Source organism: Lagenorhynchus albirostris, chromosome 14, assembly GCF_949774975.1.
Source record: "Lagenorhynchus albirostris chromosome 14, mLagAlb1.1, whole genome shotgun sequence".
In the NCBI taxonomy this organism is placed as follows: Eukaryota; Metazoa; Chordata; class Mammalia; order Artiodactyla; family Delphinidae; genus Lagenorhynchus; species Lagenorhynchus albirostris.
Window position 1 is genome coordinate 78,240,549 of NC_083108.1, and position 14,794 is coordinate 78,255,342.

General features: G+C 48.0%; 1 protein-coding gene across 1 annotated transcript in view; it reads left to right on the forward strand.

Annotated features, from left to right (window-relative positions):
* Positions 1-14,794, forward strand: part of SRRM4 (serine/arginine repetitive matrix 4) — a 161,588-nt gene that overhangs the window by 136,504 nt on the left and 10,290 nt on the right. The window contains exons 8-9 of the mRNA XM_060121630.1: positions 403-559; positions 13,408-13,709. Of these exons, the coding sequence (XP_059977613.1) occupies positions 403-559; positions 13,408-13,709 (459 nt within the window). The remainder of the gene's footprint in view (positions 1-402; positions 560-13,407; positions 13,710-14,794) is intronic.

Here is a 14,794-nt window from a genome sequence, read left to right on the forward strand (position 1 = left end):
TCACATACACAAAGACACACAAATATAAGCAGCTACATTTATAGACAAACACATGAAAACACAGATGGACACACCCAGACATACACACAGTCACAGACACAGGCAAGCAGATAGACAATCACACAGGCACACAACTACATCAAGATAGGGACCCTTCCTGTCTTCACAGCTGCATCCCCGGCCCCCACAGCACTGCCAGGTACACGAATAAACACTTGTCAAATGAACAAATGAGAGAATCAATGAATGGATGGGTGGGTGGGTGGGTGGATGGCTGCACACGTAATTCATACAGACACACCCAAGCACGCTCTGTTGCCCTCAGATCCTATTGGCCCTTCAGTCACCTCTCTGCCACGCTCTCCATCAAAAGACCCTCAGCTTTCTCTCTTCTGCACCCAGGCACCGTGGCCAGTCCCCCGAGGAAGGGCGGAAGTCCCGCCGAAGGCACTCTCGCCGCTGCTCCAAGAGCTTCTGCAAGGCCAGCCCTGAGGCCCGGTCCAGCCCCGCGCCCAGCCAGCCCCTGCAGATGCTCAGCTTCCTGTCGGCCAGGGGTGTAGTAAGTATTCCGCACAGCCTCCTCTGCCGGTCTTGGCCGTGACACTTGGAGGGGGTGGAGGCACAAGTTCAGGGCAGTGTATGACACATTTTAATTCAGTTTCGGGCAAATATCCGACTGGTTTCAGACCTCCTTATTGATTAACCAGATGGTCATTCACCAGCCTTTGGCAGCACTCGGCTTGGGAAGTGGGAGCTTGGGGGGACGGGAAAAACCCGAAGCCCCCGGCTCTTTGTCAGGGGAACTTCAAAAGTACATATTGGCCTCCAGAGTGACATCTGCAGGAAAGCATGTATGAGACACCACAGGAGGTTTCTTTGGGGAGGAAGGAAAAGAGGGGGTCTTTGAGGCAGCAGAGGCACTGCAGCTTTGCGGTGACGTCTGCATCTTTGACAGCTAGGCTGCAGCACTGACGAGCAGCTGGGGTTTGATTTCACCTGTGTAAGCTCGGCCTTGAATGTATGCGAGAATTTTCCTCCAAGGAGCTGATAGCACTCGGCCTCTTGTGTCCACACAAGATCTCAGGGAGCTGAGGATGCAGCTGCCCTCACTAGTCCCTTCCACAGGTGGGACAGAAAAGCCGCTGCTCAGAAGGGTTAAGGTCTGGAGTGAAGCCACTGAGTGAAGCAAGAGCGAATCCAGTCGAGGAACCCGGCCTTGAATGGGATCACGCAGCGGTCCCTCAGGTCGAGAAGGAGGGCTGGAATACAACTTCAGGCAGTTCGATGCCAGGAAGTTTGCTGAGCAAGGGATTTGGAGTTGGGTCTGAACTCAACTTCCTAGCTGTGTGGCTTTGAGAAAGTCACTTAACCTCTTTGAAACTCAGTTTTCTCATTGGTAACTTTGAAATAATATCACTTCCATGTGGGATTGTTGGGGATATCCAATAACAGAAATTATGTGAAGGCCTTTTGTAGACTCTAAAGGGACAGACACACAAATAAGAGGAGATTCCACACAGACGTACCCTATGCTTAACAGCGAACAGCTGGGAAGGGACCTGTCTCCTCTAGCTAGGCATAAATCTGAAAATTTCAGAGAGCTGCTCCCTTAGAAAGGATGAGGTGGAAGTAAGGAATAGCTCAGGGGTTCTTGCTGAGAGGTCAAGGAAGAGAAGGTGATGATAAGCACTGGTTGGGTCTGGTTGACACAACAGTTATATCTCCAGTGCATTCTGGGAAACTCTTCTTTACCAGTAAAGGCACCATGTATCACCAAGGTCTACTTTTGCCCAAATCTTCTACCTAGCTGGAACCATCCACAACTCACCTCAGGTCCTTCCTTTGTAGAGATACCTGTAGTTGCTCAGTATTTGCAGATGGTAAATGCTCACTTGCATTCTCCCCTCCGCGAATGTCCTATGAAAGGTCTTTCCAGTAAGGCAGAGAGTCCGGAGGCCTGGGGGCAAGTCTTGGCTTGGCAGGACAAATCCTTTTACCCCTCCCAGCCTCAGCTTCCTCAACTGGAAAATGAGCATGATTATCCCATTTGTGTCCCAAAGGAATTGTTGCAAAGGTAGAAATAAATTTAAAATACAAGCAATAAGAGGTGGAAGAATGGTTTTAAGTTGGTAAAAGCCACCCCGTCTCCCTGGTCATGGTATTTATGGCAGCCCATTCGGTGGCCCTAACTGACCCTCATTAAAAAGTGCCATTGGGAGCAACTGGCTTGTGTTCTCTCACCTGGGATGGTTTCCTAACCAGTCAGGTGCAAGGTGTTGCAAAAAGCCGAATGTTGACTCCCCCCCAACCCCAAAATTGTGGTCCTCCCACACCAGTGAGTGAGGTACCAGATTGGCTGTTGGTTCTTAGGGCCCAGCTGCTATTAGAAGAGCAGAAAGCTCATCCGTACCTAGAAGGCAGAGGCCTTAAGAGCTCACCTAATCCAATACCCTGATTCCAAACAGAGAACCTGGACTCACAGGAGAAAAATGACTTCCACGGGCTAAGGCAGGTTGGAGTTGTTAAAAACTTGGGACTATGTTTATGTGGTCAAATCCTGGCTGCGAGCTGGGGATAGTTATTTAAGCCTTTTTGAGCTGCAGTTTCCTCATCTGTTAAAAAAAATTGCAGATAATAAACCTCTTCTTCAAAAGCCTTGTTTTGGGGACAGAAGCAGAGTAATTTTGTACATAGTCGAGCCCAGTGCTCAGCACAGGGACAGAGATCAGCAAATAGAAGCAGGTGTTGTGATGAAAACATTCTAGATGCTGGCTCTGTACTTCCCAGCCGTGGAATCTTGAGCAAGTTACACAAACTCTCTGTGCCTCAGTTTTCTCCAAATCTGCAAAATGAGGAAAATAATAAGACCTACCTCATAAGAGGAATGTTGCGAGCATGCAATGACTCAACGTAAGTAAGACTTTCAGACTGTAACAGGCACGTGGTAGGTGCTAGGTTGCTGGCGGTGGATAGAAGCAGCAGCAGGATTAACCATGGAAGTAGTAATGGTAGTAGCAACAACAGTAGTGGAGTAGTAATAGTAGAATGGTTCCAGGCCCAGGCTAGTCTGTGGGTGAGTTGAGACCACAGCTAGAAGCCCTGCTTCCCCTGCTTTCAGTTTCCTCCCATCCTCAATGGCAGCTGCAGCCCAAATGGTTAACCCCACCCTGCTCGTGGCTGCCTGACTCCTGGGGCATCAGACACCCCCCAAGTCTGGTCCTCTGGGTGCTCTCCATGCTGGGCTCTTTCTCATCCTCTCTCCTGCACAGGCAGGGATGGAAGAGGATACCAGGTTGGACCAAAGGTTTTCCAAGAGTCCTGGCCCCAAGATCTTTTTGAGCTCTCTGCTGAAGAGAACAGCACAGTCATTGTCATTCCATCACTTGTTCAAATCTCCCAGTTATCTACTAAGCATCTATAAAGGGTCAGCTCTGATGTGGCTCTCAGGATCCAGTGAATAAGAAACAGCCTGTGCTTTCTTAAAAGGAAGACAGACAAGGTAAAAATTGTAAAGGACAGTGCACAACAGTGAATGCTGAGATGGGACAGGAGGTAGGCAGGCAGGGAAGGGAATTGGGGTTAGGGTTAGGTTAGGGCAGAGGAGGTGACAACTGAGAAACTAGCCAGTGGAAGCAGGAAACAAAGGCTGGAGTCAGGATGGAGAAAGAATTCCAGGGCAGGAAACGGGGTTCTGGGGGTTCTGGAGGTGAACAGGAGCCCAAGCGTGAGGGGTCTCCTATGCCATGGTTCCTGCCACACTCCATGGTGGGCATCCCCTATGCAGAGCTCTTTAAAAATCAGGGCCGGGCACATTACACCAAGGGGGCCTGTTTGCATACATGAATATGCAGAAGTAGGTTGTATCTTGTTAAAATCCTAGTTGGTGAGCTAAAGATAACCTGAAGCCCTCTTTCTTGGTCAGAGCCCAAATCCAAATGGAGGGTCCCGAGGAGTGAATCCGTCATGGCCTCATTCGTTCCTTATCTACACGCAGTCAACTCTGTTTAAAGTGTTAGGGAGACAGAGAGATGTATAAACAGGCTTCCTGAATTCCGGAGCTCACCATGTAGCCATCAACAGAAGGCTGCAATACAGTAGGATAAGCGTTGTCATTAGGGCTGAGACTGAGCTGGTGAACACGAGTACTCCTCCACTGTTCAAATATTCAAATACTTGCACACCAGTTGATAAACAGACCCTGTCACCACCCATCCCCCAGTCAACAAAGCCATCCCTTCCCTCCTCTGGTACCTTCTGGACCTTCTCACAGTCCAGCAGATAAACCGTGATACCTGGCAGCCCTTCAGTGCCAAGGCCAGCTACCTGCAGATGGGGCAGTACCCACACTCAACCACTTGTTGAATATTTTGAATATCACCCCTGGAGGTGACAAGTACAATATGTAGTAGGACCACAGAGGAAGGACCAATGTCTAAGAGATCTTGGTGTCTGAGAGGACTTTACAAATAAAGGAACATGTGAGCTGGGCTTTGAAGGATGAGTAGGAGTTCACCCAATTGCGATGGCTACTGAGATAGCTAAATACCACTGTGTGCCAGGCACTGTCACATACTTTACAGTTTTTTTTTTCTCATTTGATTCACAAAACAGTTCTTTGAAGTAGATGCCATCATTATCACCATTTTTCAGATGGAAAAACTGAGGCTCAGAGAGGTGAAGTGACTTAGGTCAGTAGCCCAAGGAGTAGGAAGGGGAGCTGGTATGAATCATGGCTTGTATCTCAGAAGCTTACTGTGATAGCCAGAGGGCCTATTGGATGACAGAGAGGTTGGTGGCCCCAAGGTCTGGCCACGCCCTGTCCTGTAGCAGGGGCTCCTCTGTGAGGTCTATCCTAATTGGAGGGGGAATCTAAAGAGGGCTGATCAAGACTGAAATAAGACGCAGGAGAGGGCAGTCTCCTCCTTTCTCCTCCTGCATCTAGCAAGCCAACAGCTGCCACATAACCCTTGCCAACAAAAATCTGCACAGATACGGCAAAAAAAAAGGCAAAACTTGGGCTCCGTAAAAGAGAACCTCATGAAACTTGTGAATAGTAGGAAGCAGGAGGTGACAGTGATGAAGACAGGAGCTTTGAAGCAGATTCGGATACTCCAGAGTTCTTGATTTCATCTCCCTATGAGACTGGATAACAGCCATAACTCTGCTTCCTGAGCACCTACTATGTGCGAGGTGCTAGGCTGAGTTCTTTACATGTGTCACCTCATGCATTTCTTATAATAGCCTTTCAGGGGACCTTCTGCTAGTTTCCTCATTTTACAGTGAGGAAACTGCAGCCTAGAAAACTTAAGTAAAAGGCAGCTGTTAAATGGAGAAGTTAGGATTCCAACCCAGAAAGTCTACCCTCAGAGTCCAGGTGCTTAATTACTTGACTTCCCTTGTGTCATTTCACTTTGCTGGGCCTCTGTGTCCTCATCTGTACCTTTAACTAATAAGCATACTTACTGCACAGAGTGGTTGTGAGGGTGGAGTGTGATAAGGTATCCATTCATTTATAAGATATGCATTAAGCCCCTGCTATGTGCCAGGCACTGGGTGAATAGCAGTGAACAAGACAGAGGAGATTTCTACCCTCATGCAGCTTCTGTTTTATGAGCAAAACTTAGCCTGATGCTTGGGACATAACCCTCAATATACAGTAGTTGCTAGTGTTACGGTTTGTCGTCATAATGGCTGAATTAAACTTGCTCCCAGTAAAAGCAGACATGATGTTTTTGAAGTATCTCTGGCCTCAAAAAGCGTAATCATTTCCAAGATCTCAGGTGAACCTCAGAACAACTCTAGGAGAATGGCAGGATATGCCTCCTACTTTGCAGGCAGGGGAAATGAGGCTGCGGGAGCATGTATGGAGGGTCCAGCCTTCCCACCTCTGACCCAGGTTCTCATGTACATTCTGCAAAAGTGAGCTCTTGCCCAAACTAGGAGCCTCACTAATCCAATGCCATTCATTGCCGTTTAGAGAACAAAGGGACTAAAATGCGGAAGCAGGGGGCCGTGAGACTGAGGCATTTGTGGGACCAGTTATTCTTTTTAAATGGAAAACGAAATAGCATTGTCAACTTTTACTTTTGCCAAGCAAGAACAGGAAAAAGAAAACCACCATTTTCTATACTGAAAGGGACATTTACCATCTGAAGAGGAAGAATAGACACGGCCTCAGAAGAAAGGATGAGCCTTTAAATCAAATGCATTTCGTTGGATGAAAAACTCATTCCACTGAACTTTTTTTTTTCTCATTTCAATTTGGACTGGTGAAAATTTTGCCTGACTGGATCCATGTAGAAATTTTCAAGAAGAGGTGGGCTGAGGGCCCTCAAAAGGGGCTTCCGAGAAATGATGAGGTTGAAGCTGCTGGTCCCCTTCAGCTTCCTGACGGAGGGAAGGAGAGACATCTGGCCCCAGGCCCAAGGTCAACTTCAGTGCACAGCCCTGTGGGACCACCCCAGCCCTAAAGGACTTTATCATCTTCCCAACATCCTCAGCAGATCCCTGTCTTTCTCCATTCCTCCCCCTCTCTAATGAACTCCTAACAGGTCAATGAATCCAGTCTTTTGATGTCTTCCTAATTAATGTGCAAAGGAAGATGAACAACAATGAGGAAAATAAACTTAATGTCTTTGTGAAACAAAAGGTTTAAAAAAAAAAAAGGAATAAGCAGAACCCTCTAGCTAAAAGCTCTGCCATGCAGCTCTACATTCACATGAGAATTTCCAGTCCCCCATATCGGCAGGGAGGGAAAAAAAATTTATAGCCATCTCTCTCCATGGAGCCATTTGAAGCTCAGTAAATGGACTTGTTCAGTTTAATTGGAATTCTCTTCTTGATTGTATTTTTGTAACCTATTAGGCTGTGCTGCCTCTTGATCTCAGAATTCAGCCGAAATTAAATTTTGAAGTGTTAGAGGTTGCCTTTTTCCCCCGTTCTTGATTAAATAATGATTTGAAACAAAAACAATAAATAACAGTGCCGGCTTCCCTGGAGGGCTGAGAGAAACTCCCAGTGAAACACCAGGAGCTGGAGTTCATGGTGGGGGGATTTAATTACTTATTAGAAAAACCCAAATGTTGACGCTGAGTATATTAAGGAAAAAGAATAGGCAAGCTTATGAGTTTAAAAGAAAAAAGAAAAACAAACTGGAGCTTCACAGTGGCGGGGGCTAAGAGAATAAAGGGAACGTATTCGTTTGTTTTCTCCCAGTGGCCGTGAGTTTGTGAAAACCAGTTTGTCCTTAAAAAACCCTGAGATTAGCAATCCTGACCCAGAAGGGAAAAGCTTGTAATAGCTCTGAGGTCTGGATATGGCTTCATGACTCTGTCTCCCGGTTCCTTTCATTGACAAAGTCCAAGAGGGTTCAAAAGGGCAGAGATGGGGAAGATGGAAGGGAGAGATGAAACAGACAGGATGCACCGTGTCTGTGCTGCTTTGAGCTAGATCCGGGTAGCAGCGAACACTTAGAACAGAGGGTCACAAACTTAGCTGTCTCAAGGGCCAGGCAGCTAATAGATACAAGCAGCAGGGAACCCATAAGGCCTGGGGCCGGGAGAGCTTGTGCTCCTTCCAAAAGGGGCAGCTGCAATTACTCACAAGCCAATTATTACCAAGCAGGAATGTCGACTCAATCTGGCCAGATCCTCTCATTTTTCAGCATGAAGTAGAAATGGGCTGTTATGTGAATCTGCCCCACTCTACAATGTTGACAGTTCATTCAAATTTATTGTCGAACATAAATTTGTTTAGCCGGTAAGTGGGCTAAAGAAAGCATATCTGAAACAAAGTATAACTTGGCCTGTCCGTTTTCCAGTGGTGGTTTGGGGTGTTGAGACAGATGCTGTCTGTTTATATCCCCTCCCCCTCCCCACTTCACACACTGCCAGCTTCCAGCTTCCAGGTAATGTTCTCTGGCTGCCAAAGACCACTTTGTTTGGCTGGGTGGCAGTTTGGACCTACTGGAGAATTGACACCCTTTGGGTGCAACCTTTAACCCATGAGTGGCAGGGAACTGGTGTATAAATATCACAGCTCCCTCCTTGGTTGTAATTAACTCTGGAGCTGTCTCTGCCTTGGCTCCCAGGGTGTCCTCCAGAAGCCCTCTGTGGCAGCTGGCTTGATAACACATCTTCATCTGGCTCCTTCTCTCCCCTGTTCATTGCCCCCACTCTCCTACTGAGGTTCCTTGCCCTCAAAGAAACGGCCAGCACTCAAATTCCTATCTCAATTTCTAGGAGAACCATATGAAGACAGGTGCACTTCACTTGGTGATTAAGCAAATCTTACAGGGGCTGAATTTTTGTGCCAAGCCCCAAAAGCAGGCCTTTGAGAAGACATAAAAAGAAGGGCAAGTCTGGGATGGAGGAAGGGGTCAGAGTGGACCACAGAAGAGAGCCCTGGTATGAGGGTCCCAGGTCTTAGACAGGGGTCCCGGGTACCATGAGGGCATTGTTCCTGGACAAAAGTGGGTCTAGGATGACTCCTCCCAGTGGGCCTCTTGAAGACCGTTTTGCAGCTAAGCTGGGGATACAGGGGCAGAGAGCAGTTATGTGCATAGAAGAGAAATTTCCAGTGGATGAAGAAGAGCTCGTCAAAGACGACTTGTGAGTGGCCTGTTATCTAAATGAGGAGACGGGGAGGAAAGCGGGGGAGCCATCCTGTCACGCCAGCGGCCAGTGGGCAGCAGTCTGCATCCTCCATGCGGAGTGAGAGTGAACATCTGACGAGGAAGGAGACACTTAGAGATGGGAGGCGAGCACACAGAGGCCTCTGTCGTCTGCCTGTCATAAAGTCCTTGACTTTATGAAGGTCTCCCCTGCATTATCATGGCATCACTGGCACATGCACGCACACACACGCACGCTCACACACACACCCCACAGTCTGCCTTTGGCCCCCCTCCGTTGTATCTTTCCTCCGTGTGTGGGGTGAATGGAGAGCTCTGGAGAAGGAGGAATCTGAGGCTAAGAGGCCATTAAACGATCCAGACATCCCTACTGAGTTTATGAAAATGTTTCTATCATCTGGAAACAGAGATAGAGCCCATCAAGACTGGTAAAGACAAAACCAAATAGAGTTCAGCTGAAGGAAGCAGGAATGAAAGTCTTCGGGCCACCACCCCTTCCCGCGACCCTCAAAGTAATCCTTAAAGCAGGCCGAACGGAGGGAGAAGATTTGCGTCTCCAGGACCTGCTAGGCATGTCATGTTACGCTGGTTGTGCCCTGTCCGAGGGTGACTGGCCTTGGAGTTACACCCCACCGACCCTCCATTTGTTGAGCCAGCTGTGAAAACCGATGTGGGGCTGCTTCAGTCCAGAGAAAGGTATATCTCTTTTCTAATTTGTCTGGCCAGAGTGGGGCACCATTTTCGAGTTCCTGACCCACGGGGAGCACCGTTCTAGCACCCGAGCAAAGTCACTGCATGGGCCAGCAGCCCTGTTGCGTGCAAGAGGCCAGACCCATTTCATCTCTTAACCCGACCTCCCAGAATAGCAGAAGGTGGAAGAGGAAGTAAGGAGACCCAACACCGCTTGTCTCATCTGGAAGGCTCTCAGGTCAGGAACTTCTCACCTTAGCCTGGAACTTATGCTGTTGAGCATGTGTAGACTGGGCTCCTGTGTACTTTCTCTGAGGGTCCTAGGTCTGATGAGGGCCAGGAGGAAGAGTGGAGGGCATTCATTCCTTCTCTTTGCCACTGGCCTGGACCTAAAACTTTATTCTAGAGATTCTCTGTGGCTCACATGCCCAGCCCTGAGCTGGTCTCAAGACCCCAACTTTCAGCCCATCCAGATGGAGACAGGAGGTAAAACAAGCAATTACTGCCCCCTCGCCTCAGTGAGCGTGCTGTGGCAGACAGAAGCCACTCATTTTTGAATGAGTGAACGAATGAAAGAGTGAATGTTAGAATGAATGAAGTAGAGAGTTTTGTGCTTTCCTGGCCTGGAGCTCAGAGAAAGCTTTCAAGAGGAGGTGATATGTAAACTGGAAGATGAATAAATTTAGCCATGTGAAGTGAAGAAGAGGGGAACAGTGTTCTAGGCAGAGGAAATGGCATAGGCAAATGGCCTGGGGTTGAGAGAGCAAGATGTGCTGGTAGAACCAAGAACACTTTCTAATCGATTGGCCTAAGGTCGTGGGGGCCAGAGTGGGGGGGCGGGTATATGGAAGAGATGAGGCTTGTGCAGGACACAGGGTTGAGCTGTGAAGTGTCGTCACTGTCACGCATGTCAAAGAATTTAGATTCATCCAAAGAAATGGGACTTTTAAACAAGCAGGAGAGGTTGGTATTTTCAAGCCCCAGGGTCAACCCAATGAGGACATTTCAGTAGTACATTTATCTCTGTTTTTCGTGACGATGGGAGAGCATGATGCCTTAGAGAGTTCTCAGTTCTGATCACACAAGTTGCACGTGGATAGTGGTCGTGGTCAGGTAGCGACACTCTGAAAGTGGCCCTGTGAGCTCAGGATGTGGGGTTGAGAATGTGAAAAAGGCAAAGTCCCCTTCTGTATCCATGAGCCCCGAGGGGCCTTATGTTCAGGAGATCCTTCCCCCTGGGGACTCTTCATGCACCAGGACATATCCTTTGAAATTAGTAGTCAAGGTGGAAACAAGTACCTGGGCAGAGAAAGGCCCAGACTGGATGCCTCCAGGTAGCAAAAGCCGTAGGATACTGGAAACCATTGTATTCATGGTCCAGCCTGGTTCCTTCCAGGAGGGGCTCACCTGAGTCACTTGTGATACACTGGCTACCAAACATTCACTGTCTCTGAGGCAAAGATTCCATGAGCCCATCCCCAGACCAAGCCCCAGCCTGAGAGCCCAGGTCCCAGGGTCTAATTGCCTGGCACGATGCTTTGTCATTCCTGACAGAGGTGGTGGAAATACACATGTAGCCATTGAACTCTCAGAGGTGGGAAGGATATGGCATCCAACTTGCAAACTGCAAGACAAAAAGGAGCTGAATGGAAAAAGGGCCTTTACGTTAATTTTTAAAGAAGTCTCACACTAGAAAACCCCACTTGGGCAACCTTATTCTGAGGCCCCTCGTCCCAGAGCAAAGCTAGCCAGATTGCCAAGCATGTACAGTGGCAGCCACGCTGGGTGGAACCTGGTAAAGCTGGACCACCACCTTGTCTGTGTGCAAAGCCTCCTGGGAGAATCCACAAAGGAAGTCCCACCTCCCCAGCTCCAGGAGCTGATATCCTGAGCTGGTGGGGTCATCACTGTTATTCTCACAGTTCCGTTGTCTCTGTATCTCACCCTCATGACCAACTGCTGAGAAGGCAGAAGTGTTTCCTTAAGAAAGCCCAGAAGTCCCCCTTCTTTAGGCCCAAGGTGCATGGGAGAAACTGGGTGGGGGAAGCAGGCTTTTGCTGGTGAGGCCTACACTAATATTTGCAGGGCCTGGGACAAGCGCATAGAAGGAGAGCCACACACTATACATGCAAATGTTTATAAGTCAATCCATCAAACTTAGATGAAATAGGTTCTCCTATCTTGGCAAGCATACCTTCGAAATGATCTGGAAAGTCAGATTTGGATTTAGAATCTTGGACCCCTTGGAGCGCCAGGCCACAACATGACAGTTTAGGGAGAATCTGCCCTGAGGCCCTGGCCCCTCCCATTCTCCCCCCGTGTCCTTGCATCGTCCAGCACCGTGATGGACCTCCCACCCAAGCACACGGACACCTAAGCCTGAACATCCAACTTCTGTTCAGATAGCCACACTTGGACCTAGGAATGTGCACACTTGAAGCATGGTCTACCCCTGGGAGAACAGATCCATGGGTGATCCTGCAGAGACCCTGGAAGGGGACTCAGGGGTCATTTAAACAGAGAATTCTGGGATTTCAGGTCCCCAGAGAGTCATTTCAGGGGGCGTGGTTTACAAGTGGTGCCTTCCCAGCCCCACAGATTTCTCACCCCAAGGGAATGGTTATCGCAGGAGGAGACCCAGGGCAGAGGTCCATCTTGCCCACATCTAAGCATGGTATTGTTGGGGGACCAGAACCAAACCCACTATGTCATTCCCAGCTGTGAGACTGGTCTGAACGTTTAAAGAAAACCATCCATTGTACTTCTAAACACACCATAGCCTTCCTGAGGGCTGTCTCTCCCTCGCCTCCTTTACTCCTTCATCTGTCCTAGATCAGCCCCACACAGGATCCTGGGGACCCCTCCTCATTCCCAGGCACCCCAAGGCAGCCCCTCCCAAAGCCGTTTGTCACAAGCACACCTTCCCTGTTCCCCGCCCCCCATCTTGACACCTTAGATTGATGCGAACTCTAGCCGCCATCTGCATTGTCAGCAAGGGTTTCTTGATCCAACTTGGGCATTAAGGGACTGATGAGGTTAGTGTTGATGGCTTGCGGTCCCGTTACTGAGAAAGCCAACCAGAAGTGATGCTTCACCTGTCAAGAACACTGAAAACCCAAAACCCAAAGTTCAGGGCCAAGTGTGAGGATGTACAGAAAGGTGTGTGTTTTTTCTTGTCATTTGCGACTCTAATGATGGACTCACCTTGCCCGCTCTTCCCTTTCTCTTACACCTTACCTACCTACTAAAGGAGGAGTTCTTGCTTGGTAAGTGGATATAATCCGCAAAGACATGAGAGAATTTATTAGAAGCCACTCGAGCGCCTTAGCTACCTTCTCCAGGGGGAAAAGGACACACGCAGATATCCGTAGAGAGCTTTTTTTTGTTTGTTTTCCGTCAGACAGTTTGACTTCCATTTTTTATTTTTTGTCCCCTCTTTCTTTTCCCCTTTAGTTGAAAACTACTAAAATATCATTTTGTGACCTTGACTTTATATTAAAAAAAACCTCTCATCTTTATTTCATTTCTTTTCCCCACGTGATATTTGTTTAGGGTTCTATTCGGGCAACTTTTTCTTTAAAAAAAAAAAAAGTCAAATTTGTTGAGGATTTGGTTGACGTTTAAAATTTTGGCTTTATCTCCTTTTTTTGTTCTTAAGTTTCAAGATATATTTTTTCAGGCCCATAGCCTCCTTTCTTTCCCCCCACTTTTCTTTATTTTTATTATTGTTTTAGGTTAAGGGTGTTTACACCCCCCCCTTCTCTTAAGTTGTTGCTTTCGTTTAATTCCTTAGAATTAAATTTTGTATAATTTCCTTTTTCTTTTGTTTAATCTGGATCGCATGCTTTTTTCTCTGCATGATACTTAAATCTTCCAGTTATCCTAGCAGGGGGTAAAAAAAAGATCTCCTTTCTGTGGTATTCTTTCAGGAATTTGTGCTTTTGTTTTTTGGCGTCTCCCCTTTCCTCTCCTCTCTCTCTTTCCTTTCGTTACAGTGCATCATGATGGTAAACATTTCTTGGTTATTTAGACACAGCCCGCAGACCCAGCGCGCAGCAGTGTCCGACGGGTGTTTTTGCTTTCAGATCACTGGGCCGGGGGCTGCTACCCTCTTTACCAGAACTGCCAGGCTGCTCGCCACGTCCCGAGGACGCTCCCAGGAGTATGACTCGGGCAATGACACCTCCTCGCCACCCTCCATGCAGATCAGCTCAGCCAGGTCTCGGGGTCAGGAGAAGGAGAGCCCCACTGGGGGCCTGAGCAAGAGCCGGGGCCCCAACAGCGGCAACACCTCTGATTCAGGGAACTCCTTCACCACCTCCTCCCCCCAGAACGAGGGGGCCGCTTTGGAGAATCTCTCCCCCACCAGCAGGGGCAGAGAGTCAAGGTCAGTGCACCTGGGCGGCAGGAGGGGGTCCTGCCTGAGCTCCACAATCTCAGTCTCTCACCCTAGCCCTACACCACACACACAGACTCCAGCTCTTTTATTTGAGAGAAAGAGAGAGAGAGAGAGATCGGCATCATTTCTGAAAAAACTATCCAAGGAGATCAGCTTCAGGTATAGCTGGATCCAGGGTCTCAAAAAATACGTCATCAGGAATCTGTCTTTCCTATTACATCTCTCAGTTCTGCTTCCCCCTCTCTTGGCTTTATTTTCAAGCAGATCCTCCCAAAGCATTGGCAAAGATGCCATCCAGTTAACATTCTATCGGTCTAGCCAGCCAATGGAAGGAAAATGCCTCTTTCCCGAGAATTTCAGCAGAATATCAGGGCAAGTGCTCATTGACTCTGCTTGGCCCAGCTTGGGTCATCTGCCCACACTAGACCAATCACACTGCCCAGGGGATGCAGTATTCTTGGCTAGAACTTGTCATATGCCACCATCAGGGCTAATGAGTCTTCCCATGTACACTAAAACTGGGGAATGTCTGGTTCTCTGAAGGAGAAGCAAGGTACTGTTATCAGGAGGAGGGATGGAGGCTGGGCAGGAAAAAACAGATGTCAGTTTACCAATAATCAGAGGAGAAAGTCTAACATTTAAAGTCACTGTCATTTTAAAATATGCCACAGTATTTACCCAAACGCATTGAAAATTTATGTCCATACAAAAACCTACACATGGATGTTTTTATAGCAGCTTTATTCATGCCCAAATTTGGAAGCAACCAAGATATCCTTCAATAGGTGAATAGATAAGTTAACTGTGGTCCATACACACAATGGAATACTATTCAGCACTAAAAAGAAACAAGTTACTAAGCAATGAAAAGACAGGGAGGAAACTTAAATCCATGTTACTAATAGAAAGAAGCCAATCTGAAAAGGCTGCATATTCTACGATTCCAACTATATGACATTCTGGAAAAGGCAAAGCTATGGAGACGGTGAAAAGATGAGTGGTTGCCAGTGGTGAGAGGGTGGAGAGGGGTGGATCTGCCTGCCTCAGGGCATCCCTGGCCTCAGTTCACACCC